Source organism: Panthera tigris, chromosome A2 (genome assembly GCF_018350195.1).
Source record: "Panthera tigris isolate Pti1 chromosome A2, P.tigris_Pti1_mat1.1, whole genome shotgun sequence".
In the NCBI taxonomy this organism is placed as follows: domain Eukaryota; kingdom Metazoa; phylum Chordata; class Mammalia; order Carnivora; family Felidae; genus Panthera; species Panthera tigris.
The window spans coordinates 27,600,662-27,628,384 of NC_056661.1; the positions used below are offsets into that span (position 1 = coordinate 27,600,662).

The window sequence follows — 27,723 nt, forward strand, 5'->3', positions numbered from 1 at the left end:
AAATTCCAGCTGAAGGCCATTGTGAGGGTGTTAGAGGAGAGCTCTACATAGGAATGAGAACATCAGTCATTACAGGATCACACTAAGAGTCTAGACTTGACAGATTCTTCATTTTGACTTTCTGGAACAGGGGGAATTCTATCCTACAGGGGTACCTCTAAATTAGGCCCCTTGTTTAAAGAGCAGTGCCCAATTCTGCCCACAATGTTGGAATTTCTCTTCATTTCCTTACTTTCATACTTATTATACTTATACCTACCCCATGCTCTTATACTGTGGGTAGAAACAAAGTCTCTCTCATCAAACAGGTCGTATTCTGGGGTCTGAGTATGTGGAGTAGAGGTAGAGATGGGCAAAATAATAAATAAAAAAGAAATGCTCTAATAGCAAGAGGTGATCTGAAGAAAATGATAAAATAGGGGAGCAGACTGGATGGCTACTCAGTAGGGTAGAGGAAGCTACTTCCACTCAGGGACCAGGAGAAAGCTGTCAAGAAATGAAAAATGAGAAAGAGCCTGATGAGAAAGTGGTGGCCTCGTGTAAATATCTGGTGCAAGAGAATTCCAGGCAGACTGAAGCCCAAATGCTAAGGAGAAGACTGTGGACTTGTGTGTTCAAGGAAGAGAGAAAACACCAGCATGGGCACAGCCTTAAAAAACAAAATAATGGTATGAGAGAAGAGAGAAGCAGTGCTGGGGTCACAGTCCAGAGGTGTGTTTCATTCTATAAACATGGGAAGCCACCAGAGGGTTTTAAGCAGAGGAATGACATAAATTGATTCTGTTTCAAAAAAGGTAATGATGGCCATTTATCATAATTTCCAATGTGTGCTAAAGTTAAACATAATCTTAACTATGAACCTAAAATTATGATGTACAACACCTTTCTGATAACAACACTAATTTTTCCCTGAAAATCTTTGTAGTTATATTATCAAAAAATATCTACAGACACAACAGCTACAGAATTTTAATTGTTATTCCACATGACAACAAAAAACCAAACCACCAACACCACTGGAAAAAAAAATGGCATGCCCATGGTAAAATAAAATTGGTGAATGTTTAGTTAAGCCAAATAAATAGATTTCTTGGCTATAAGAAAGTAAAAATTCTCACAGCATCTCATAGAAATGGAGTTTATGCTTCTCATAGAAGCAGGACATTATGCTTCATGTTATTCTTGAATCCAAATAGATGTTTTCTTTTTTTTTTAATTTTTTTTTAAAAGGATTAAAATGTTCATTCATGGAATGCCTCCATATTCAAAAGGACTTAATGTTGTCCTGTCCTGGTCTCTTCTAAATTTCAGGATAATTCCTAGGTTTCCAGCTGATTACCTGGTTAAGACAACATAAGGCAAATAGAAAATGGGCCATTGCTAATGTGACAAATAGCCAAATTCTATTGCTGTTCTTGAACTGTGGTCTCTGATTTCCTGCTACGAATAAGTAGGTTATCAGTGGGGACCTGCAAAACCCCTTCACTATGCTAAGACTCCCACAGTGGCAGTGCCTGGCTGGCATTATCTAACCTCATAGATAACCTTAGATAACACCATCACCTGACATTCTACCCACATTGTTACAGTTTCATGGCAAGGAAAATATTGAAGAGCCCCCACATCGAGGCTAAGTGATGCCCTTGATAATTAAGAATTCTTATGGAGTTTCTAGAATGATAAACGGTCAAACAGAGAAGTTAACAAACATAAAAAACTTTAATGTGAAATGGCCTAAATGTGCCAAATTAACCTTAAATGAACTCAAAAGACCTTCAGCTCCAGAATCGACATTAATCATTTTCTGGAACTCAAGGAAAGGCCTGATGTAGTTAATTTTAAATTTCACTTTATGATGGAAAGCAGTACAATCCCACAGGATTCAAGGTATCTATTAGTTTACATTCTTGCCAGGGTCAGCAAAAAAAAGTCCACTATTGATCTGCTATTAAAAATCAGTTGACTTCACTTCTTTCTGAACAGGTTCTCCCTGATTGCTGAGCGCTGGCTGATCTTACCTCTACCTAGTGCCAACATGAAGAGATAAATAGACTATTCAGAGAGAGCTCTTCACATTACATTAGCTGAATAAATAGTGATGTATGGGTTTCTTCTCTCAAGTGCTGCCTTAGCTTGTAAAGATGAGAGCAAGGGAGACAGGGTTTATAAATCCTATTAGAATATTCACACAAACACCAAGTAACTTTCCTGAAGATCATTAAGGGAAACAAAAAATATGAACATTTTGTCTTTTAATTGTAGCTTTTGAGACTCCAAGAAAGGCCCACAATAAACCTGGGAGATTTAGAAGGTAAATGGAATCACAGAAGAAAAAAACCTAATATACTGTTTTATGAGCAGTATTCAAAAAAAACAAAATAGGATGAAGGCCCTTGTAGTACTTTGGTAGGCTAGAGAATTAGCACAAACCAATTCAGCTGAAGTGAAATATATTATCAAAATTATTTTGCTCTGGGAATATTTCAGAATGAGTTTTTGTCCTCCTTAATCTGTTTTTAAGGATTCTGTGCTCAATTTCCAGTGTGGACCATTTCTTACAGAATGGAAGGAAACTGAGCCAGGGTAACGGCCTAGGGCTGATTATCTATATACTAAAACAATGTAATCAGTGCTTCAGAGAGCAGCTTGTCCATTCGGCTCCACTATACACACAGAAAGAGAATGGGTTCTCAACAGTTATGACATCAACCACAGCCTCTGTTCTCTTAGAATCTTTAGAACATCCCAGTGACTTTTATACATAACTTGCATGATCACCAAATCCTGAGTTTCCTATTAGTAAATTAGAGATTGTAGCAGGGCAAAGACAGCAGGTGAAGTCCTATGCATTATGTATTAGGATTCTTTCTGACAAAAAGCAGAGGGCATTTTTGTTGACTCACATAAACATACCCCAGAACAGCAGGCAGAGTTGGCATAGGCCTTTGCCCCTCTGGCTTTTGGTTTCACTCTCTCAGAATGAAGGTAACTGCCTGGCCAGGGAATATGGCCCCAGGAATCCCCCAACCTAGTAATCAGAGAGGAATGGGGAATCAGAGAGAATTTCCCCAACAGAACCTGAAAAGCACAAAATAAGCACAGGGAGAAGCCTGCCTTGGGTCAAGTGTCCATTCATTTATCACCCCTGTGGCCAAAGGAGGTTAAGTACCATACCTCATCTGGTGATGAGTGAGGAAGGGATTCTGAGCAGACCAAAAATAACAGCCTCTATGGATTGGAAGGACAAGGCACAGAACACAACTTTATGAATTCTGATTAACCAAGTACACAAAATTATCAGGTGCTTATAGGATCAACATTCCGTGACTTTCAGACGAATAGTACTTTTGCCTCTTACTAAGTGGCATACTATCCTTGACATACCAGATGGCACTCCTTAGTCACTAACTGCTGTGCATGCTCTACCCAGTGGTTTTTCAGCAGTGGTACTCTGAACTTCTCATGCTGGCTTCTTATTGCTTTATTATTAGTGCCTCAGACCAGGTTCCCCAGAGCAGATCCTGAGAGAACTTAAGTGTCAGTAGATTTCTTGAGACATACCCTTATGGAATTGGAGGAGGTAAGACAGTAAATAGAAGAAAGCTACTGCAAGGTATATTCATTAGTGGGTTCCTGCTTTGAACAACTGGGGCTCAATCCACCGGCAGCCTCCTAGAGACAACAGATACATTCCTGAGTTTCCCATTGGTGGCCAATAGAGCTAGAAGACTGACCCTTCAACTTCCACTTGCCATTTGCTGAGGGCTATTTCTAGGGTGACATTAACTTCTCAGCACTTGAAGACTGATCCCTGCACTGGTGGGAAAAAGCCCTGAAGTAGTTAGGAGCAGTTACTTGTAATAGAATGGCCTCCCTCAGTATGTACAAGGAGGGTTAGTCCTAAGGGATATGGCCAAAACACATGGCTTTGATTTCCACCACTAACACACATTTATGGAAAAAAAAAATGATTTATTTATTCATCAACTACTTACCCAGCTCCTATTATGTGCAGGTACTCTTCTAGGAGCTGTAAATACATTGAGGGACCAAACAAAGATTACTTTCTTATTTAATACTCAGCAAAACTGGGCTAGGCAGAGGTGGATTCCATGGGCTACATATCACAACCCTGTCCAAACATCAGCTTTAAGCGTGGTTCGTAATTGGGAAATAGCAGGATAATTAGTATTGGGCTTCCCCATCACTAATCAAGGTATGCTGAGGTCTTTAAGCTAGTAATCAATTTGAATCAAGAACTAGAGTAAGCAGATAGGTATTGGAAGGAAGTCGTTTCCATTAAAGGACACTGAGATAAAAGTTTTGTTTTCAAAACCCTTTTGGGACTCCTTCCCTGTGGTAACTTGTGCCCAGAGGCACTGCAGAGTGGCCTGCTCTAACTCTGACAGCTGAGTAGGGTGTCAGCTTCTGGACTGGAGAGAACTAATGTTAATTTGACCACCTGGGGATTAAACTGGCATTGGTGACTTCAAATATGTCCTGCAGAAACTAACTGATCTCCATTTCAAACACAAAGTATTCTGCCTTCCAAATGATACAGAATTCCATTTTATCTACATTGGCCAGGTAAAGCAGCATATTTGCCAAAATTCTAGACATGGGGAGTTATTTGTAAAGCCTCAGAATATCCTCAAGTGTTGCCTTAAATAAACCCGTCACACTTATACAGAAAGTAGTGAACTGTATGTATAGGTAAAAGACAAGTTAGACCTATTCTGAGGTGGAAAAAAGGTATAAATAAGTAAAGCAAATTTCTATTGTACCCTGAACATCTATGTACATAACTTAGAATATGCTAAATGGCAATTTTACTTATTCTGGTTATCTCTATCATTTGGCATTTCCCATCTCAGGGAAATGAGTCTGACTTCAAAGGGTTGCTTAGCTGTGAAGACTCTAGTTTATCTGATTAATGGCTACTGAAACAAATAGTCAGAAAATTAAGTGTTGATGGCAGTCTGGATGAGTTAGTGTGGACTATATAGCAGAATGAGCAATACATGTGGCACATGCCCTTGACAGACACCATTCATTGATTGCAGCTCACTCTCTCAATGTGCCCAGAATGAGCCTCAGAATCTTCCATGGTCCAGTTCTTCAGACAGTCACAACTGATCTTGTGGAGACAGTACTCAGGATGAAAGCTAATTGATACCCATGGTTTCTTCAGAGAGCCTGGGCCTCTTAACATGCCATTATTGAGAAGGAGTGGTGGGGGAAGTAGGGAGGAAGGAAGGGAGAGACAGGTAGGAGAGAGGGAACAGGGAAGGAGAGGAAGGAAAATAAAATAAACTTTTAAAATAAGTACCTCCTCCTTCGTTCTCTGCAAACACTGCTATTTCGGGATTTAAAGTGAAAGGGATAAGCAGTTGCTACACGAAAATATGCCACTCTGGCATACTAATAATTTTGAGCTGAAAGCAACTAAAAAATAGCAGATGTAAGAAGAGCTCTCTCACTTCTCCCTTTTACCTAAAAGCAGGACATAAATTTCCAGTGAAAAAGGTACCTTCCCTATACCAGGAAGACAAGAACAGTCTTACCCCAGAGATGAGAAGTTGATGCTTAATTGAATTTATATGCACACACAAACCCACGGAAATAAACCTTATCTTCCATTTGTTTCCTGTATGTATTCTTAGCCACTTTCCCACAGTTTACACTCCCAGCACAAACCCCATTTTCCTTTGTCTTGTTGCATTTCCACAGTTTATCATTCCGTTAAAACCATTCTTTGGGTTTTCATTTCCAATATATGTGAAAGTCTCTGTGTATGTGTAAAAATATTAACATAAAACGTGAGTATCTTCCTTTTGTATATCAGCCTTTGTCAGTTTAATTCTCAGGACCAGACACAGAACATAAAAGGGTAGGAGAAAATTCTCTCTTCCCTGCCCCTGCACACAACAATTTATAACTGTCTACCCTGAAACTGTATCAGGCTGACTTTCCTGAGAAAACTCAGGCAAAATCATTCTTTCCAGAAACAAAGAAAGAAGAACAAAAAAATGACCACAGCCTTAAGACAACTGAGCAGTTCTCAGAGGGAAGAAATTGTCCAAATAAAACTCAAGGGCACTCTACCTTTAGAAGGATGGTCAAGAAAGACAAAATATATAGAGAAGGATTAAAATTCCAAAGACATTTTCTTCTCAACACTCCTCATTTTTTCTTCTACTGTGGTTACTATACAACGAATCATTCCTTTTGCCATATCACACAGATAGCTATGATTGGATCTCCCTCAAGAGTCCAAGGGACCCTGGGTAGGAGAGTATAATATAATTCATATATATATATATATATATATGTAAACTCTGTAAAAGTTTTCATCATACCAGCTACTTCTGTTGGTGACCCAGATCATCATTCACCAGGTATAAATGAGGTTGGTTGTGAACAAGGTTAGGAATTAGAGCCAAGGATGATCTATTAGTTCATCTTGCTTGTCTCACGGGGAAAAAAGCAGAATCATTTCTCTGGAGAGTTTTCTTGAATGGTTTCCCAATTCTAACTTGAAACCACATTCAAAATCTTGTGACTTTCCTCTTTCTTGAAGCCCACCAGTAATTAGTTGTTTTGCCACTTCCAAGGCAATGATACCCAACACGAACACACAAACTATTAACACACAACATCACCCACTTTTATACTGCAAGCTCATTTTCAAGCATTATTTGTTTTCATAAACTTAAGCTAGGATGACTCTTTCCTCACTGCCTTTAATTAATAAAGAAAGCTTAATATGCACTTTTTCCCCCCATCAATCTGGCACTAAAAAATGCTGAATTGCGGTTGCAGTAATTTGAAAGAAGAGTTTGGGGCTATTAGAAGAAATTCACATCAGGCATTTCTCTCCATGGCCTACTTAGATTTTTCAAAGTGAAGGAATGTTTCAAGGCAAATAAAAAACTTGGGGTACTGGAGAAGTCTGCCCCATCTAAAGTCCTATTTTTCAATTTTCTACACAAAGACGCCTTATGGTGCATTTTAATAATGTAGCTTGAAATATATTTTGAAAGAGGGAACAAGTTGTAATCTGATCCAGGACAGAACAATGCCTCACATAGATTCCTGAACAAGTATCTGACTGTGGGAGCCCTGCTCTTTTGTCTCCTGGGTAATTATTTTATACATTTGGGAGGTTTATAGGGAATGTGTATGAGCTTTTCAAGTAAAAAGGTGTGAGGCTCTGACTCTTCCTGGAAATCTGAAAGGAAAAGAGAATATGAAATTAACAGGTAGCCTCCCATACAGAACCAGAGAGATCCCACAGGTCACCCGCACTGCTGAATATTCCAAAGTTACATTTGTTAAAAATGCAGAAACAGCTTGAAAACATACCTGACTTTACCTTTTAAAAGGATTAAAAATTTAAGTAGCTTTATGAATTTCTCTCCCACCTCCCTATTCTTGATTCTATCCCTAATGCCCTGATAGGATCTGTGGTTGCTTCATTTAAATACAGCGGAACTGTGAACATGTCCTTTTCTAAATAAACCCACTCTAATATAAACGTTATAATCACAACATCTCTCACTCACTAAGGTGTTTCCTAAACTAATTCTATGTGCCACACACTCATCCAGGCAGTGGGGATACATGTGGCCCCATTCTCCTGAGCTACAGGCAACTGCAGAAGACAGATTTTAATCAAATAATCACACATACACAGTAGGGTTTCAAACTGAGATAAGGAGCAAACACCTGTGAGATGAGGGCAGACTTCCCTGAGGAGGTAAGTGAAGATCTGCAGCAGGAAAAAGGGTTCAGGAAGCTGGAGGAGAATGGACACTTCAAGACGGGGGATGGGAGGCATGGAAGCCCTAGAACAGGATGGAACAGGGCCAAAGCCCTAAAAGCAAAGGACAGGTGGTTTGGGCGGGGGGGGGGGGGGGGGGGGGGGCTGCTTTGTAACACATTCTCCTATGTATGCTGGCAGCATGCACAATTTCAGGTTGATGAATATGAACAAATGTGCTAAGTGTTGTCAAGATTGCCCCCATTGAGGGGCAGTTTGGGGTCACAGGTGGAGAGCATCTTGCCTCAGGGCTTTAGCCTCAGGCTCTAAGGAGATTCTGGGCAGGTGAGTGGATCTGAAGTACCTGGGAATGTGAGAAAACAGATAAATGGTGACTTTTTCTGTCTCCCAGTGGCTCCTATTTAGGCAAAGCCAAGTTTCTCACAGGTCAGGCCTTTCTGCCCCCAACCTAGCAGATGCTGTTATTATAGGAAGACAAGTGAACAGTGATTCCCCAGAAATCTTTGAGGATAGAGGAGACAGCCTTCTTGCCAGGCCAGTTTAGCTGCAGAGGGTTGAAATGGCCACTTTCCCACACAAATGAACTAGACTCTCAAACTCTGCCAGCATCTGGGAGAGGAGAAGAAGCAAGGCCTTAGCTTTGGTTCTACATAGAGCAAGACACTGTTCTTTCATACTGGGGTTAACTTCTACTTCATCAACAAGGGGGTTTACAGATGACCGTGGGAGACAAGAGTCATTCCCAATAACTACTTCACGATGGCATAGTAAGGTCTCTGAGGGCTGGGCTTTTTGGGGGTCTGAAATATCAGAATACAATATAAAGAAGCTTCTATAGTGTAAAACATCTATAGCTAAACAGAAGAGAGTGAGGTCGCTAAGTTGTTCAACCAGAAGCACATCTGCAGTGAGTGTGGTGTCTTCACAGGGACTCCGTCTTGGGGAACACAAAACCTCCACCTTTTGTCCTCACCTTTCTCCCTCTCTCAATTTTCACATGGCTTTATTTTTAACAAATTGTGTTCAATTTTCCAGACATCATTATATCGAAGTGACATGTTCCTCTCCACAAACATCAGAGAGAGAAAAAACCAGAGACAGATGGCAGAGGATTTCTTTTCGCGGGCAGGGTTTTCCCTGGATAGAGAACTAACTTTTCTCAAATACAACAGAGGAGAAGGGTCAGAAAAATGGATGGAAAGACAACCTTAGAATATCTTTGTGTCCTTTTTCTTCCCTTTAAACATGAGTGGCAAATAATAACCCTCATATTTTATGAAAGCTTATTTTGTTGTTGTTTAAAAAAGCCAAAACAATTTAACTATGGATGGTGTCAGTGTTCTGCTTTGTATTTTTCCATATTTTCCAAAATATCTACAATGAACAAGTGTTATCTTTACATTAGAGAAGACAAAAATCCTCCAAAATGAGATCTCTGTCTGTGCTCAGGGAGCTATTTGGCGTTACAAGAGAGAGGGACAACATAAATGCTTGTTTGCTTCAGTTAGAATGACTTCTAATTCTATTTCCTGTGGATTTTCATAGGTCGCTAGTTCATTTCAATCAGCTATTAAGTGAATAAATGTGAAATCTTAAAATACACAGAGAAAGTATATTAAGCAGTGTTTCAAATCATATGTGAGCATATGAGGGGAGCCAGTTCTCACTTGCCAGTTATTATTCCACTTAAAAAAACTGCTTACCCCTCAACTTTGCTCCCTCATTACAACATTTGAACTTTGGGAACCTTTACCATTACCGTATAGTGATAACTCTTGGCTAATAGTCTGTGAAGGAACAATTACTAATAACCCACGCCAGCCAAAGGCAGATACAGCAACATGAGCAAAGGACAAGGCTGGTGTTATGTGGCTCGATGGCCACTTGGGGAAAAACAAGGAAAGGATTTTTATTGACCTACGTGGTTTAACAAATGACACCTAAGTGATCTATTGGCATACTAGAACAGAGGCAAAACTGCTGCCTTATTAAGTCATTTTTAAAATAGTCATTATAGAACTTTGGCCATAAACCAAGAACAAAAGATCCCATGAAATAAGTTTTTATGAAAAAGTTTAAACATACAGTAGTGTTGAGAAAAGGAGCTTAGAGCTGAATACGGTTACTGATTACATTTCTAGAGGTCTTTCCTAGAAATAATCCTTCTCTGGGTTCAAACCTGAAGAATCAAAATGAGCTATTTTAGGTAAATTTGGGGGATGATATAGACTTTGGCAGACTATCAGCTCCATGAGGTTAGGGACCACATCTGTTTTATTTAGCAGTACATGCAAAATAGTGGGCTGGGAGTTGCTCAGCAGGTGCTCAGCAAAAAGTAAATGAACGCATTAGTGAGATTTCATGCATTGTGTGTTCTTGCAAACAGAAAATCACAACCTTTCTGAATTTAAACTTACGGGGCAAAACCCATTATTATACAGGTTCTTAGTGAAATTTTGGTGTTTAGGAAAAGGGCTGAGACTTTCTTCAGGTAGAAAGATTTTTCACCCAATATTTGCTGTGTGTTGTTTGGCCCAATCTGGCCCAGAACATAAATGATGCTGACAGAAACTGAGGTCCTGTGGGATTCTACCACAATCCTTCAGCTAATGGGATCTTGTACAGAACTCATATTTATCACTTCCTTATCAGTTCACTTGCTGGAGCCTTTTATTGGAATCTCAAGTGGATAGATAAATTGTTCTCCCAGCCTTCAGCCTCATCTAATCCACTGCTATCTTGTTCTCAAGAAAGTATCTTTCTTTTCATCTCTGTCTCTTTTTCCTTACTTTAGTGAGGCCTGAATGCTTCTGGAATCACATTCAGACAACAAATACTGGCTTCTGAGTATCTTTATGAATAGATACCAAACCTGCTCACCTCTGTGCTGTTCTCTACATGCACAAATCAGTCAAGATGCTCAACTCACTACTGCCATTTCCACAGCGAGGCTCATACCTGTCCCTTGGCTTACAGGAAACATAGAGCAAAAGAAATACCACAGGGTGGGAGATGGGGGACAACGGGTCCTTAAGGCATTGAGTCTCTGGATCAAGCCATACCTGAAGCTAGACTTGGATGACTTCTTTAATTATATGACTCAATAAAACCTCCATTTACTTTATCCAGTTTGTGGTTTTTTTTCCACTTGCAACCGAAATAGCTTTAACATATGCAGGAAAAAGGAGATGACGGCAAGGGGAAAAAAAAAAAACCAAAAAGAAGAAAAAGGGATCAGAGGAAAAAGAACAATGAAAGATTTGACAAGGTTATGGGACTAGCCAGTATGCAATAAGAATACAGAACATGAATTCCAGAGTTCACTGCTCTTTTCCCTGCTACTCCCCTCCAGAAATCAGTACTGATTTTTATTTTTATACATAGTTACTTTGAAGCTAAACAGAATTAGCCTGCTATCAAGACCCCACAAATATAAGACATATATCTACTTACAGACTTACATTCTGTTTTGTTGTTGTTGTTGTTGTTGTTACACGTTTAAGAATTGTTTTCATAATTAAGCTTCCCAAGGGGAATACAAATGCCACTCTTAATTTAAAGAAATACTAACTCTAAAATCAATTTGTAGAATATTTCAGTTGGATCAATGGATATAGCCTCCACTAAAACCAAATTATTCCCCACTCATGCTTCTTTATAAGTGTGTACCAACACCAATCAAGATTTTCAGGAAACATGTTACAAAGCCATTATTCCCAGAGACTGAATCAAGCAGTCAATGATCAAAACATAAGGTAAAGGGACCCCTGGGTGGCTCAGTTGGTTAAGCGTCCAACTTCAGCTCAGGTCATGATCTCACCATTTGTGAGTTTGAGCCCCATGTCCGGCTCTGTACTGATGGCTCAGAGCCTGGAGCCTGCTTCACATTCTCTCTCCCTCTCTCCCCCTCTCCCCCTCTCCCTCTCCTGCTTGTACTCTATCTCTTTCAAAAATAAATAAACATTAAAAATTTTAAAAAACATAAGGCAAAAAAGAATATTCCATCCCTGAACCCAAAGCACTTGAGTTTTATTAAACATTTATTAGAGATTTTACACAGAATATACTGCTCTGTGCCTATTTTCTTCGTCTTCCAAAGGGTTGCATAATGTTTTGTGTGCAGTGCAGAAGGAAGGCACCAGAAACCGATGTTATCTGTGTAACAGATACTGACATGCAGCTTTTTCACAGAACAGAAAGAAAGTTCTCAAGAAACCACAACAACTTTGCAATAGCATCAACAGTAAAGACCAAGGCCCCAACAGGACTGAAAATGTTTCTGAATGCAATGATACTCAATCTACCACACAATTACCAACTTTACTCAGCCAACAGTATGTTTCTTCAAACACTGGATATAATGATTCTACCCATAAGAAGTCCAACTGTTGATGAAATAGTAACTAGCTAAAAACTAAAAACAAACAATTATGTGTAACCCTACTAATGGTTTCTGCCTCTAATGTTTCACACAGGTAATTCGTGGCCCACCCTTTTTCTTGCAGAACAGCTACTCTAAGACAGTTCTCTTACAGCCAAGGAACTTCCTTAGCCAGCTGAATCCAGGGTATTTCATTTTCACTTTGCACTCACTGCTTTGTCCTTACAACATGCCGCTGTGTTTTTGGTTATCTGCAAACATTTCTTGTCTTTCCTACAGAACTGCATATCCCTGGAACAGAGGTACCAAGTCTCACAGAGCTTCTAAATCTGGAACTTAGGACAACACTGTACAAAGTCTGTAACAAGTAATGTTTGTTAGAGTTCATTATATATTCTTTAAGGCTGGTAACTGATCTTTTTAAAAGATAAAACTGGTTATACATGGACTGTATTAAAACAGTGTTAAAAAATCTAAAATAATATCACTGTGAGCACGGAATGCATTTTTATTTTTATTTGTCTGAAGTTTATTTATTTATTTTGAGAAAGACAGAGAGAGCACAAGCAGGGAAGGGGCAGAGAGAGAATCCCAAGCAGGCTCTGCATGTGGTCAGCACAAAGTCTGATGCAGGGCTCAAATCCATGCAACTATGAGATCATGACCTGAGCCGAAATCAAGAGTCAGACACTTAACCGACAGAGTCACCCCGGAGCCCCTAGAATGCATTTTTAATTTAAGGGAGGTGTTTTATTCAGTCTGAGAATGGAGGAATTTATGATGCCTAATACCAGTCTTCAAAAGGCGTCTACCTGCCCAGTTGAGAACACTGTGTAAAGAAAAGTTCCAGATTCCATTCTCCTCTGCCATAGACAATTAAATGTTTTGGTTTAAAAGCTGTTTCTGGGAGTTGAGTTTATTAGCCATACTCTGATGAGGAAGGGACTGCAGAAATCACACAGCATGAGGGCATCAGTAGGGCTCTACCAACGTTTTCTCGGTAGATGAGGTGTCCTGGGTCTGAGTTTCTGTTCACCTGTGTCTCTGACTGGAATCTAGTCCCTGAGCAAGTCACTTTTCCCCTCTGAGCCTCAGTCACCTCATCTTTTAAATTAAGATAAAATTCCTGGTGGCATACCTGCTTCACAGGCTGTTGGGAACATAGTAGCAACAGCACTGATGATGTTAATAATTCGATGATAATAGCTACCATTTACTAAGGCATCCCATATGCTAGCACTGTGATAAAAGTCCTATACTTCCCTTAACTCTTATGATCATCACAACAATTCTATGAAGCCAGGTACTATCATTATCTGCCTTCTACAGATGAGGTAACTAAGATCAGAGATGTTAAACACCTTGCCCAAAGTCACACACCTGGTAAAAAGTAGAGCCAGGATTTGAAGCCCAGCATTCTGGTTCCAAAGCCTTAGCCCTGTGCTATTCCACCCCACACAAATCATTTAAAGCATGTGATGTGAAGCACTTTATAACTTTAATAAAAATATATAAATTATTAATATTAATACAAATAGATGTTCATTACAGTTATTGAAAGATGAGGTAACCATCAATTGTTTTAGTGAAAGCACATACACTTCTCTCAGTAATACCAACAATCCACTGCCAGCAAAACTAAACAAAACACAACTAGAATAGCCTTAGCACATCATCACAAAAGAAGTGCCACTGACACCATGCAACCAGAGAATTCATTCTTCCCTGGAGTTCAAAAGGAAAAAAAAATTCCATGCTTCATCTGACAAGAACAACAAATCCTTCTCACAGCTCTGGCAATGGAATGCCTCAGAAAGAACAGGTTCAGGAGGGCACTCCCACTGCAAACCAGTGACAAGCCAGCATGAGCCCCACAGAGGGATCCATACCATGATGCCTGTTGCCACTTGCAAGTCACACAACAGTCCCACGTGTGCCTCCAGAAAGTCACCCAGGACGAGACTAGAGCCCAAACTAGCTTTCCCAGCCTTACAAGGAGCCGGCCACTAGGGAGGCATGGAGGAGAGCTTACAACGTGGCAGGCTATTTCTGAGTTCCCCTTTCAACTTGTTTCTTCACTAAGTTACTTTGACATCACACCTGTTTCTGTTCTAGTCTGGAAGCCTCTGCAGCACGACAGATGGCAGAGTGTCTACATAACGAATGTTCTCTGAGGTCAGTCTATGGAGGTGGCAGCGGGGACCTTGGCGGGTGGGACCGGAGGGCAGCAGGGCCCCACCCCCCTGGGGGAAGGAGCACCACCATCCATCCCCCACTTTGCTGGGGAACGCTCCCCACCCCTGTGGAAGCTGGGGGTGCGTCTAAGCTCTGAATGTCCTCAGCTCTGCTCCTCCTTCTGACAGTCATATCCAGGATACCCCGCACCAGCAGCTGCAAGAGGAAGCTACAAAGGAAATCTAGAAGGGGACTGAGAAATCGTAAAAACAGAACAAACCCTCATCGCATTGAAAACTTCAAACTCCATTCTAGGTAAACTTCCAATTTCACTCTCTTAAACTTAACTTGAGATTTAACTCCCTGAAGTCTAAGCTTTCTAACTCTCAAATCTCAACTTCTATGTTTCTTAAATCTATCTTAAAGTCAAACTTAGTCTTTTGAAGAGGGAAGTAAAATTTAACAGCTGAATGGAATGAGTTGCTATGAATGTCCAGCCTGGTTTTAAGGTCATGCCTGGTCCTTAGAAGTTGAAGAAATCCTCACTTCCCGTTTATGCAAATTTAACATCAGAATAAGGATCTATCTTGGCTGAGCTATGGAGGAAATATTTTCTCAATCACTTTACTGTCCATTTATTAAAGAATCCGTGATGCACAGGATGAATAACATTCTGCTTCTTAAAGGAACAAACACCTGTTTCAGGGGCACACGCTTTGCAGACATCTTGTGTGTCTGGAGGTGATACACACTGCTCCCCTTCCCCCTCAAGGACAGCTGGTAGACCTCACTGCCTGCAGCATGAAAGAACTAGCTCTGCACATTCGGTTCCGTTTGAGAGACCAGAGTGCTTCCATTAATAAGAATTCTGGGCCCATTAACAGGATGACACAAGCGGCTGGAAGTAAACTGGAATCCACTTCAACTCCTCTCTATGGGTGTCTCTCTTGATATTCCCATCTGCACTGCTTGACGCAAGGGTGATGGAGATTAAGATGAGAAAAGATGCTCTCTTTGACGGTAGGCACTACACATGTGCCTCATTCTTTGCTGTCATCACAGAAGCTAGAACAGAGGCCGGCAAACAGTCAGGTCTCAACAAATCACTAGCAAATAAAAAATACAGTGTGCCAAGCACTGTGTGGAGAGTTTCCCAATTTGTGACTTTATGTGATACTCATAAAAATCCTATGCAAGAGGGAGTGCTCTTATTCCAATTTCACAGACAAGGAAACAAAACCACTTGCCTAACACCATACAACTAAGAGTAGATAGAGCCAGTCTTTGAATCCTCAGACCAAATACTTCTTCTGAGTGAGAGACCTATTTTATAAGGTAAATCTCTCAAATAGGGAGAACATAGCTCATTGTGACCTGCCTCATGATTTACCCCATCCACCTACACTAGTGATACTAACTGCCACTGAATATAGGTGGAAGACAGCAATTCAGGTAAGGCCAGGGGAGCAATCCACACGGTGTCATGGGGCCAGCAGACCCCTGAAAGCAAACACAATATTTTGTGCATATACCTGAGTTTTTCCATAGAAAAAGTCTATAGCTTTCAGACTTCAAAGATTCCATGATCCTTCCAACTCCCAGAATTTAATGAGTTAGCTGCCTTTCACTAAATTATGCTTCTAATTGTCACCCCAAAGAGTCAAAGCATTCTGGGTGATTTTTATATGCCTGCTTGAGGGAAAATAATTAGCATGAAAGCTTGGTGAGGATTAGACATGAGAAAGTCAGTCTCTGGAAAACACCCTTGGTGTGGAAAGAGCCCCCACAGATCACTGCTTAATTAAGAATATTAGCTCAGATTTCATTCCAGTGCTAGCATTTGTCCACCGAGAGAACAAAGAGCATCTCTATCAATTTACCTCCCAGTTGGTCTTGAGGGTACTGACATCACAGGATCCCGTATCACTGACCAGATTCCATGGTCTTCAAAATATGAAAAGGCACCAGCAAAACCCACCATCCAGCTGTGTCCCTGTCAACAAGATTTTTCTAACCATTTAATTTTTGACAATCTTCATCTGCAGCATGGACACCCAGGCCGGAGGCTCTATACCATCCTCATGTCCAACAAACACTTAGTGAGAGCCTACTATGTGCCAAGAACTGCATAAAACTCTTGCTCCTGTGCCCTCTGGAGGCCTCTGTGTGATTCTCAGCAACATGTTTAAAATAGAACAATCAGCAGAGAACACCCAGATGTGGGGACAAGTGTGACAAAGGAGTAAAAACCAGGTCATGTACACAGTTAAAGGCAATGATGATTCTGTAGAAGGACAAGAGCACATCTTCCAACTCCTATACGGTTTTTGAGAAGGAGAGGAAATACAGAATTAAACCAGACTACCCAGACTCCAAAGAGAAAAGGAAAAGAACAAAGATTCCAGTCTTGTGACTGCTGGTTCACAGGAAAAGATAAGGTGGAAGAGGAAGAAGAAGAGAAAAAATGAAAAAGGAAAAATACATTTTTCTAACTGAAGTCATCTAAAAATGGAATAAGATAGCTGGTAAAAAGTAAGCTAGCCATCACTGGAAGGACTTTACGTGGATTTATACAATGGATGAAGGTAAAGCTGAAACTATAACACATGAAAGATGGGTTAGTACAAGATGATTGTACCAAAATATAAAGAAACAAAGTTAGTCAGTGCGCGACCCTTCAAAAATAGTACGTGGATTATGCTGTTTGCAGAGAAGAACGTGATGTTCACAACTCAACGCCAATTATATGCTTACCGTGTCTTATTAATGTAATGACCTTGGGAGTTGACTCCTCGTCTTCCTTAACCTGATGAGTGTGCTGAATATAATCAATTAGGTTTGTAATTAAAATTACAATTTATTCAACACATTTCCCCCACCTTCTCTTGCTAAGGCTCAAGAAACCATTGGGTGATCAGTACGGGCCCTCTGCTATAGGCATCATGCTTGCTCCCTCTCTCTCTCTCTGTTTGTCTCTCTCTCTCCCTCCCTCTCTCCCAGCATTTCTATTATGGGTAATTTATTAAACCTTAAATTTCTTTCCTATTTGTAAGTTTCAGCAAAATTTAGTCAGGTTTCAACACGGAGTGTCAAGGGATAATTAGGACAGTTAGCAGTAATTTATCATTTCTCAGCTGGGTTTTCCAGCTTTTGCTGACTGCCGGTAGAAATCCGTTAGCCAGCTCTACCCAGATCACTATGAAATCTCCTTTATCTTTGTGCAAATTGCTTTTCTATTTTCCTGAAGTGAGCTGCAAGATGAGCCAATCCATTCCTGAAAACCTAGCCACTGGTGTGCCTGTCATCAGCATGAGGCAGAGCCCAGGGCTTCAGATGGATGATTACAGTGGCTAATGGATGATAGGGTGCTACAGGCTGCTCCCTCCCAACCTGCTGTGGATTAGAAATTTAAACCGGGAAGTCCGACATCCCATTAGATCTTCAGAAAATATGCAAAGGAATCCATGAACATGCCAATATACATGTTACAGGGCAAATCCTGCCTAGCAGCCCACCAAAGATGAAAAGCCGGGAGAAGGCAGGGACAACAGTTCTGCACTACTTCTGTGTAAGAAGAGGATGTTATTAAGCCTGAACCAAAAAAGGGAGGACCTCCTGTTTTTGAGAGAGGCTCATTTACTAGATGGTGAAAAATGAATGCTCTGGGTAATTTCATTCTGAATTGATTTATTTCTAAATGGGGGGAAATTGACACTTGGTGAAGAGCGTAAAAAGCACGTTTCTGGGAAGAGCCAGCTAGTCTCAGGTATAATGCAATTATCTGAACACAGGAAATAAGAACACAGAAGGCAGGGTAGAAGGTCACCCAGGAAAGTCATTCCCCACAATGAACACTTTCCTTTCCCCCTTGTGACAGACGCTCAGAAAAGTATAAACTGACCCATATTTCCAGTTTATTTCTGGTGCCTAGCCTAACCTAATCAAAGTTCGCTTTTTAGAAATCCAACAGTTATTCTCAATTAGATTGCACAGCAAATTAAATCATAAATTTCTCTATCCTGGCCCTGGTTTGTCACATTCCTAAAATACAACTTTGCTCCCTCTGGCATTTTATTTAAATCTCTGAGGCCAGGCCCCAAGGAAAGTTATAGATTTGATAATTTGCTAATGTGGCCACAGTAATTGTTTGAGCTATATTTATGATTTTATTGGATCTTACAACAATCAATAATAATCCATTGATGTCCCTGACTCGGGTTTTCTCACAGTCGACAAATGGGGCAGTGGATTCATTTTTAATGTACCCAACTCCCTCCCTAAGAGAGTCTTGCATATATTAATAAAGGCCAAGAAATGAATGGCATCGGTGAACATATCTTACCCTGAAGAATTAGCTTCAGGATAAGATTTAATGTTAAAAAATAAGGGGAAGAATAGACTAACAGGACCCATTTTGTACAGCACGACCATCATTAAAGTTAATGGAATTACCTTGTGGTCATGCACCAAAGGGAGCCTATTGGAAGTTAAGCTTTTCTAGGGCCATTGATTCTCAAACTTTCACTCAAGGATTCCCATTGGCATGTGATGAGTATTGCAGATATGCAGAAGCACTTAATGCAAACTGCCAGTTAAGCATATTAAGGAGTAACAATAACTGAATATTTTAGAGCAGATGATCTAGTTGAGGATGTTTTCCACTGGAGGTAGCAGGAACTTCAACTTTAATGGATCAGCTAACCAAAAAGTCTGGAGGTGGTGCAGACTTCAGGACTGGTTAATTCAGCAACCTGGTAATGTCACCCAGGGTCCAACTTCTGTCTCTGCCACTACACACTCAGTATCTGCTTCACTCTATAGCAGAATGACCCATGAATCCTAAGATAGTTGTTGCAACTGTCAGGGTTACTGCTTCCTTATTCATATCCCTACCCACAGACAATGGATACAAGTTCTCCATGAGGCTGGGAACAACCATCCCTAAAGCGAATGGAATCCTTAGGTGGCTTAGGTCAGGGTTAACTAAACTCATAAGTTGGCAGAGAGAAATGGCTTAGGGCAGGGATGAGGAAACTACAGCCTTTGGAACAAATCTGGCCCATGGCCTGTTTTTTTAAATAAAGTTTTATTGGAATACAGCCACATTTATTTGTGCAAATTTATTTACATATTTTCTTTGGCGGCTTTCATGCTGCAAAGGCAAGGGTATTGTGACACCTGGCCCCAAAAGCCTAAAATGCTTACTCTCTGGACATGTATGATAAAGTTTGCTGGCTCCTGAATTACACCAAACAGGGTTCACACCTGTAGCTAGATGTGAATCCAATATTCAGACGGATTAAAACACACCCTGACTTCTTAACTGCTAAATAATGGAGGAATAAAGAAAACAAGCCAGGAAGACAACCATAGTGCTCAAGATAGATATGAGACAAAATTATTCAAGTTCTGGAAAACTGGACTTAGAAACTTAAAAGCCAAATTAATTAAGGTGACCCATCACATGTGGCACACATGAAATACCCTCTGCCCTTGGAATATAATCCAAACACTGAACACATTAAAAATTGAATTACAACCCCTTACCAGGGTGTACAAGGCCTGGCATAACTGGTTTCTTGTTCACATCTCTCTGCCCCCAAATTCCTGCCCCCAAGGACTTCAATCATCTCCTAGAACGTCCCAAGCTCATTACTTCTATCTCTTTCTGCCCAGAATGCTCTTTCTTCCACAGCTCTCCATCCGGATAGACGCTTATCATTTCTCAGATCTCAGTTTACCTCTCCAGGAGAACTTTGCTGGCCACTCCACCGCCTTTCCTCCCTCCATGTTCTTCCTTTCACAGCACCATGGTACTGCCTTTTTAATACTGCTCAAAGCTTGCAATTATTTTATGCATTCATTGGGTGTAGAGAAGTCGGACAAGTAGGGTGAGGGCTGTTCCTTGGCTGCTTGTTCTTCCATGGCTCCCCAGTGCCTGGCAGCACCTAAGTATAGTAGGTGCTCAATAAACCCTTCTTGGGAGAGGGATTCATAGGCACTACAAAATTCCCACAACCTCTCAGTCTTCTTCTACTCTAGCACTTATTTCAGAGACTGCCTTTAAAGATAGGGACTATGCCTCACTCTTCCTTGTCTGTCAGGGCCTGTGACAATACCTGGAACATAGTAGACACTGGAAGAATAAATTAAAATAACAACAGAATGTTAGATAATAAAACATGAGCAGACAGAATGCTCACTCCTTGGGAGTTAGGAACAGGATACCTTTGGTAGTGAGGAGATGCTCATTGTCAACCACAGATTGGAGCTGTATAAAACTAGAAGTGTTTCCTTCAGTGTGCACTGGGTTTCCAGAGAGAGAGAGGAAGATGACAGACCAATTTAAAGGCTACTGACAGGGATCATTTGCACAACAGGTGATGACACCATGTGCCTTCCAAGGTCATTTGCCCTTCTGGGATTCTCTGAGTTATCCAGGCTCTGAGTTTCTTCCTCGAGGGTGACTCTCATCTCTGGTCATCTGATGGCAGAGCTGAGCTTGGAATCATATTTACTCCTTCCATGGATGAATCGTTTTGTCAAAATTATACTGCTAGAACCTGATTACATCTAGGAATTTATACCATTTACAACCAACAGATGAATTGAAACAAATAAAAGGCCCTGCTGGGTTGTTTATCACAGTCCCGGTATACAAAGCACGGTAAGAAAACATTTTTCAGGTAACAAGTACTGATATATAGACCCTATGGTGGGATATTTGGATGTGAACATTAGGATAAATGGATTTCACCACGAAGTAAAAGAGTATTTGGTGAGTTCACATTGTTCATTCAACAATGTTTATTCTTCTAAACCACTTTGGGCAAGATCAACAACCTAAACAACTTCATGTTGACTTTTCATGTAACATCAGGAACAAGAGAGGCTTATTTAAGAGAATAAGCTACCAGGGAAAGAAATGAGAGTTTTCGTTACCAGCACCCCAAAGTATCATCTGTATGTAGAATGAGCCCAGAGGGATTCCAGACCATCAGTTTTGTCTCTTCCCCCTGAGGTTTGGGATTAATATGACTCAGGAGGCTTCCAGAGATGTACACCTCAATTTTCCTGATCTTGGGAGATGAACAGCCTCTCTAGAAAGGGAATCCTCTAGGAGACCGCAGGTGTAGTACTGATGCCTCGCGGCATGTGAAGATTTCAAAATTATCCTTTCCCAGCACTAACATAATTCATACTGAGGGAGGGGGCAGAAATTTTCACTGTGTTTAGCCCAAGGGCCATTACAGATTCTCACCAACCCAGAATTTTTCACTTAAATGTCATTAGGAAGGTCATTATTCTAATTCTTCCATTTCTGGAGCTCTGCAGGCTGCCATGTCCATTATTCATTAACCTGGTTTGCATTTGACCCAGACTTAGTCATCAAATCCTTACTATTCCAGCTGCTTTTGTATCTTAAGAATTAATTTACTGATGGTTTCAGCATAAAAGGCAAAGAGGAGCCCCTTCAAGGGACTGAATGATTTAGGATGGATATGGCAGCAAGAATCAAGCCTAGGCCACTTTGACCAAGAATCAAAATGTATTTATAGAAATATGTTAAGGGGTGCCTGGTGGCTCAGTTGGTTCAGTGTCCAACTCTTGATTTTGGCTCAGGTTATGATCTCACAATTTGTGAGTTTGAGCCCCATATTAGGCTCCATGCTGACAGCACAGAGCCTGCTTGGGATCCTCTCTCTACCTCTCTCATGCTTGTGCATGCACGCTCTCTCTCTCTCAAAATAATAAATTAAAAAAAAAACTTACAAAAAAGAAATATATGAAAACAGCTGTTCCTAAATCTGGGCAACATCAAAATCAACTGCGGGCTTTTCAGAAATCTATATTATGGGCCCCATTATCAGAGAATTGAACATAGGTGTGAGAATCAGTTATTTGCTAAAGATAATAAAGGAATAAGAATGAATTATAATAGTCATTTATTGATGGAAAACCTTCAGTGGGACCCCTGTGAAATAAAAAGTATAGACAAAGCTGTATATTTCTTTTGAAAATACATTTAAAATATCAGTGATATTACAAAATATAAATAATGTGTTGAACAAATGGGTACACATTACCCATCTTAAAAATAAAAGAGATCTATGGAGTTGAAGGCTACTGGATACCTGTGACACCCCACGGTGCGCTCCTTCTCCTTAATGTTTCCACGTGAGGGAATCCCAACCCTCTTTGTGTCCATATCTCTAAGCAATATTACCCATCTGCATTTTTACAGTTAAGATACATAGCCTATAAGTAATCTGCCTCTGTATTTTGTTATTTCTGCTGTTAAAAATTCCTGAAATAGAAGTTTGTAATATCATCTGTATCTGATTCAGCTACAATGTCCAGTTTCAACCAAACCACACATTATTTAATGGACATTCACCCCTCAGTCTACATTTAAGGTGTGTGTGGTTTATGACAAATGGCTCATCTACTGAGACTGACATGAACACTTACATTTCATCAAAACTGAATCCTCATCACATGATTAGGCTGAGTTTATTTTGCCTTTTCTCTCATTCCCCCCTGCCGCCTTGATTTTTGTTTGTTTGTTTGTTCAAATGTTGGCCAAGCTAATTATTTACATGCCACAGGTTGAAAACTTTAAACCTACAATGATCTAATTAAATGGAATCAGAGAATTATACACGTTATTTCCCAGGCTAGAAACATACAGAGCAAAATACCAAGAGAGAAATTCCTTCAGTGATTACTTACTGAGCACCTACTATTCCACACTAAAATGACAACAGTGAGTGACAGCCCTTACTGCATCAACAGAGTTAAGAAAGTGACTCTGCATAATGACACCTTACATTTATGTAGCATTTTAGGGTCTACAGAGCACTTTGCTTTTCACAGGATATTTCACTTGACAGTGATTAAATAAAACCCCCAAACTGAACATCAGGTGTAAAAGACAGTCTACGGAGATCTATAAACCATTGACATTAAGAGTGTATCTGCCTCATTTCTGTGCTACGTATCCCAAAATAAATTTAACAGCCAAATATCCACTTTGCTTATGTCAGGGCCTCCAATTACTAAAGAAATTTGTTTGGTAGCACTAATGAAAAATTAAACACCTAAAACATATAATTCTGCTATAAACTGGCATACAGTAATAAAACAGCATTTAGTTTAGTTGACCTTTACCTGTATAATAAAGTTAAACAGAGAGAATCCTGTGGGTATTTTTAGGGAGAAACCAATATTATTCTAATCAGAGAAAAATAATGCAAATTAATTTGTGTTATGGGTGGAAATATATTTACAAAACTTCTCCTTGTGCATCTTCCCCTGTGCTTATTGGGTGCAAGGTGCTTTTAGGAACAGCTGGCTGCATGATATAATGGAGAGGGGCTCTCAGGCCTGGGTTTGAATCTTTGCTCTACTACCTGCCAGTCATGTATGGTGTGATTTGTTACTCTACCTCTATAAACCTCGGTTTCCTCACATGTCAAATATCAATGCCTACTTTTGAGGGTTATGAGGATTCAGTGAAAATTATAAAACTAGAACAAACATTTATTCAGATGTATTGCATGCCAAGTACTGTTTTGAAAACATTTACATGCATTAAGCCATTTAGTCTTTGCAACACCCCTAGGAGGAAGGGTATCACTGAGGCCCTCGTGTTATCAATTTATAAATGGATGGTGGGGCTAGGAAAGGTTAACTTTTGCTGGGTCATACACCTGGTAGGTGACAGTTCTGGGACTGAAACCAGGTCATCTGTCTCTCCATCAGTATGTTGGAATGCTGATGCCATTTTCCCTCTATCCTCACTCCATTTCCAGAATCCCTCAACCCATCCACCGAAGTTGCCTGTGACAGTGAAAGGACAGAGAAAATAAAAAACACATAGTAACCAGAAAACACCTGGTTAATTAACGCCTGGTTAATTTTTCTTTCAGTGTTTTTTCATGACATCATGCAAATCAAAATCGATCATTTCGAAATAAATACACACACACACATGCACAATGATTTGATACCTACTTAGAAGAAGGCTTGAGGCTTAGTAGAAGAGAGGAACTTTCCCATAGGAGACAGGCAGGCTCATGGTCCCTTTTCCTGCCGACAGACCCAGGGACCAGAAGTTTTGTCCCCAAGTCCCCAGAAGGATAACAAACTCATCCCGACCTGAGCACTGAAATTGTTTTTGGTTTGCCAAATTCAGGCAAATGGGATTCATTCTGAGAAAAGAGATATAAATTGTAAGCCAATTCCACAAGAGAAAAGCTACCACATCCTTAAAATACTAATTTTTCAGGCAGTAAATGCAGGCATTAGGCATAAACATAGGCAAGGCACTTTCTATCATGGCTTTAAGCAAAGGATAAAAGTTCTCCGGCAAATTACAACTCTTGTGAAATTTCTTTCATTATGAAAATAATAAATAACAGTCAAGAAAAATCATTTTTACTCTCAAAATGTCACTTTCTCCATTCGGTGCACACCAAATTTTAGGAATTCATTTGGGTTGAAAGCAAGGAGCTCTGTTGAAAGTCCTCCATATCTTCTCATCACTTCTTTGCTAAGTTGTGCACTGGAATAAGGTGTGCATGGGAATCACCTAGTGTCTGTTAAAATGCAGAGTCCTGGGTCCCACACCAGACCTACTGAATCAGCATAGGGGGCAGGCAGGTTTCTATTTTGTGAAAACCTATTTCAAGTAACTGTGAAGTATACTGTCAGTTTCGAACCATGACTTACCCATTACCATAGGAGTAGAGCAGCGGATAAAAAAATATATCAGGGTAGAGATTTTTCCCCCCAATTATTAAGGTGGATTTCTGAATGTTCAACTGGTCACTTTTGTAATAAATTCAAAGTCAGTATTCAAACAGCACAAGTCCTCTTACCAGAAGAAAGCTTTCTCAAGAGTTTAAGCAAAATGGCAAAAGTCAACAGTGACAATTCAGTGTATAACTGTGAACTCATCAGGGCCGCAATCTCAATGCCAAGTATATTCTCCTAAAGCCCAGTCTTTGCCTATGTTACAAAAGAAACATAAGAAAACTGAGGGTAAGATTAATATTAAGAGACATGAACAAGGTCCCAGGGATAGTGGGCTAGGCTCTCTATTCATGTTGGTTTCTCCTCATCATCACTCAATACAATAGACAGGGTTCCCTCCATTTTAAAACTGAAGACGAAATAAAAATAATTTTTAGAAAATTTTTAAAAAGTGGGGGGCACCTGGGTGGCTCAGCTGGTTGAGCGTCTGACTTTGGCTCTGGCCATGATCTCGCGGTTCACAAGTTTGAGCCCTATGTCAGGCTCAGTGCTGACAGCTCAGAGCCTGGAGCCTGCTTCAAATTCTGTGTCTCCCTCTCTCTCTGCCCCTCCCCTGCTCATGCTCTGTCTCTGTCTCTCTCTAAAAAAATTTTTTTAAAATTAAAATTTTTTAAAAAAAAGAAAGAAAAGTGAAGACGAAGACGTTCAGAGATGCTAAGAGTCTTGCCCAAGTCAAACAGTAAAATAATAGACCTAATATTTCCATGGAACCTCTGATTGACGCCAAAGTGCATTAACTACTGAACTTCATGAAGAGCTACAATATCCTCTATGTTCATGAATTGAAATGATTACCAAATCTCTACGTGGAAAATCTCTTCTAGGACCATAGAGACCCTTCAGTGAATGGAACAGTTGTTTTTATCTTTATTTTAATTTTTAAATCACACTTTTTCAAAGAATTCCTTTTCTTGTTCTTTCTTAAGCAATCTGAAAAGTAATTGCTAATATATCAATAGTTATTAAGATACTTCCCACTGCCTTAATATTATAAAATGAACTATCTAAGTAGGGGATTCAATTCCATAACCACAAAAAAAGGATAAACAAGCACATTCTATAAATAGTTCTTATGAGATTCCAGATTGCCTGCCTGCCATAAATTTCTCTCTTTAATATACCTAAAACACCCTCCCACCCAAAGATGCACATATTAATTTCTCTAAAAGGTAGCTCACATTAAACTTACTATGGAGCATCCCTTTTAAAAGACCGAGCACTGCCTTTAATGATTTGGCTAGTTGAAATTACATTTTGGAATATGGTTTGGCAACCTGATGAGTGGAAATTCTGGTCTTTGTCAGTGATGCCTGAGATATAGGAGATTCTTGACAAAAATCCCAGGAAACTCAGACAGAGCCCTGACTACACACTGAAATACAAGTACATATCATCTGCTGCTTCATGTTCATTCACATTAGAAACTTACGAGTAGATTTGCTCTCTCAAGCAAAGACCCATTATCTTCCCCATTCTTTTCCCCGGGCCACCCAAAAGAGCCATCGTAGACAGTGGCAAAATGCAAGTCCTCAAAACAGCTTACATTCTTGAGGGACTAAGGAAACATAGGTACAGAAACAAAAATAACCACACAAATTAAAAAAACAGTGAAGAATGCCTTGAAGGAAATCAAATAAGGCAACAAGATAGGGAATAAAGGCTTTATTGAGCAGAGCCACTTCAGATGGGTGATGGGGGTCAGAAAAGACTAACAATACAGCAACATATGGCTGTACCTGTATATACATGTATATGTATATACAGTGATATGTATATACATGTATATGTATATTGCAATACATGCCTAAAACCAGAAAAAAAGAGGTTGTTTCTCAAGACTGCAGGGCATTCAAATCATTGCAATGATCACTGGGTAAATAGCAGCACTCTACTACTTTTAAATTCAAAAGGAGACTGAATAATCAACTGAAACGTAAGAGGTGACTTTTTACTTCCATATTTCCCCTTCCTGCTATGAATCACTTACTGAGTAAGCAAGCCCACCCTTGTTCTTTGCAAAGCAGAATTTAAAGCCCCTGAAACAAACAAACAAAAAGCCCTAAAGTGGCACCACGTTCAAGTGTCTAGCTCAGTGGTACACCTTCACTAACAATAACAACAGTTGCTTCAGGGGAAGAGATCATTACTGGGCTTATTGTTATTACCACCCGGCATGAGACACAAATGGTTTCGAACCCAGACATTGGGCAGAATACCAAGAGTCAGACACACAGGCAAAGACGAAGCCAACAGTCACTGCGCTTTCCACGGCAGGCTGTCAAATGCTACCCTGAAATGCACAACTGTGTGAATTTCAAAACATGAAATGTTCAGTCTTGAACTGCAGTTTTCAGAACCAGACAGCTGAATATTGAAGGTGCTGCCTTGCTCCCTGGAGGGGCTGGCTTTTATATGGCTGGTTTCCACACGGCAGGGGTATGTGGCCATTACCAGCTATTTTATCAGCATAAAATAACAAGACTGAGGAACAGCCACACTCTGAAAAGACTCATATTATGTGCTGGTTCACAATGAAGATTCCCAAGCCCAAACCACAAAGATTCTA

The 27,723-nt window shown here is 40.1% G+C and overlaps 1 protein-coding gene across 12 annotated transcripts in view; it reads right to left on the reverse strand.

The window, feature by feature from the left end:
- FHIT (fragile histidine triad diadenosine triphosphatase) overlaps nucleotides 1–27,723 on the reverse strand; it is a 1,407,272-nt gene that overhangs the window by 236,577 nt on the left and 1,142,972 nt on the right. The window contains exon 5 of one of the 12 annotated variants that reach the window (XM_042979318.1): nucleotides 6,997–7,231. The exons of the other annotated variants lie outside the window; for them this stretch is intronic. Coding sequence (XP_042835252.1) covers nucleotides 7,151–7,231 — 81 coding nt within the window. The 3' untranslated portion in view covers nucleotides 6,997–7,150. Of the gene's footprint in view, nucleotides 1–6,996; nucleotides 7,232–27,723 lie in introns of those variants that run through there. 12 annotated transcript variants of the gene reach the window in all.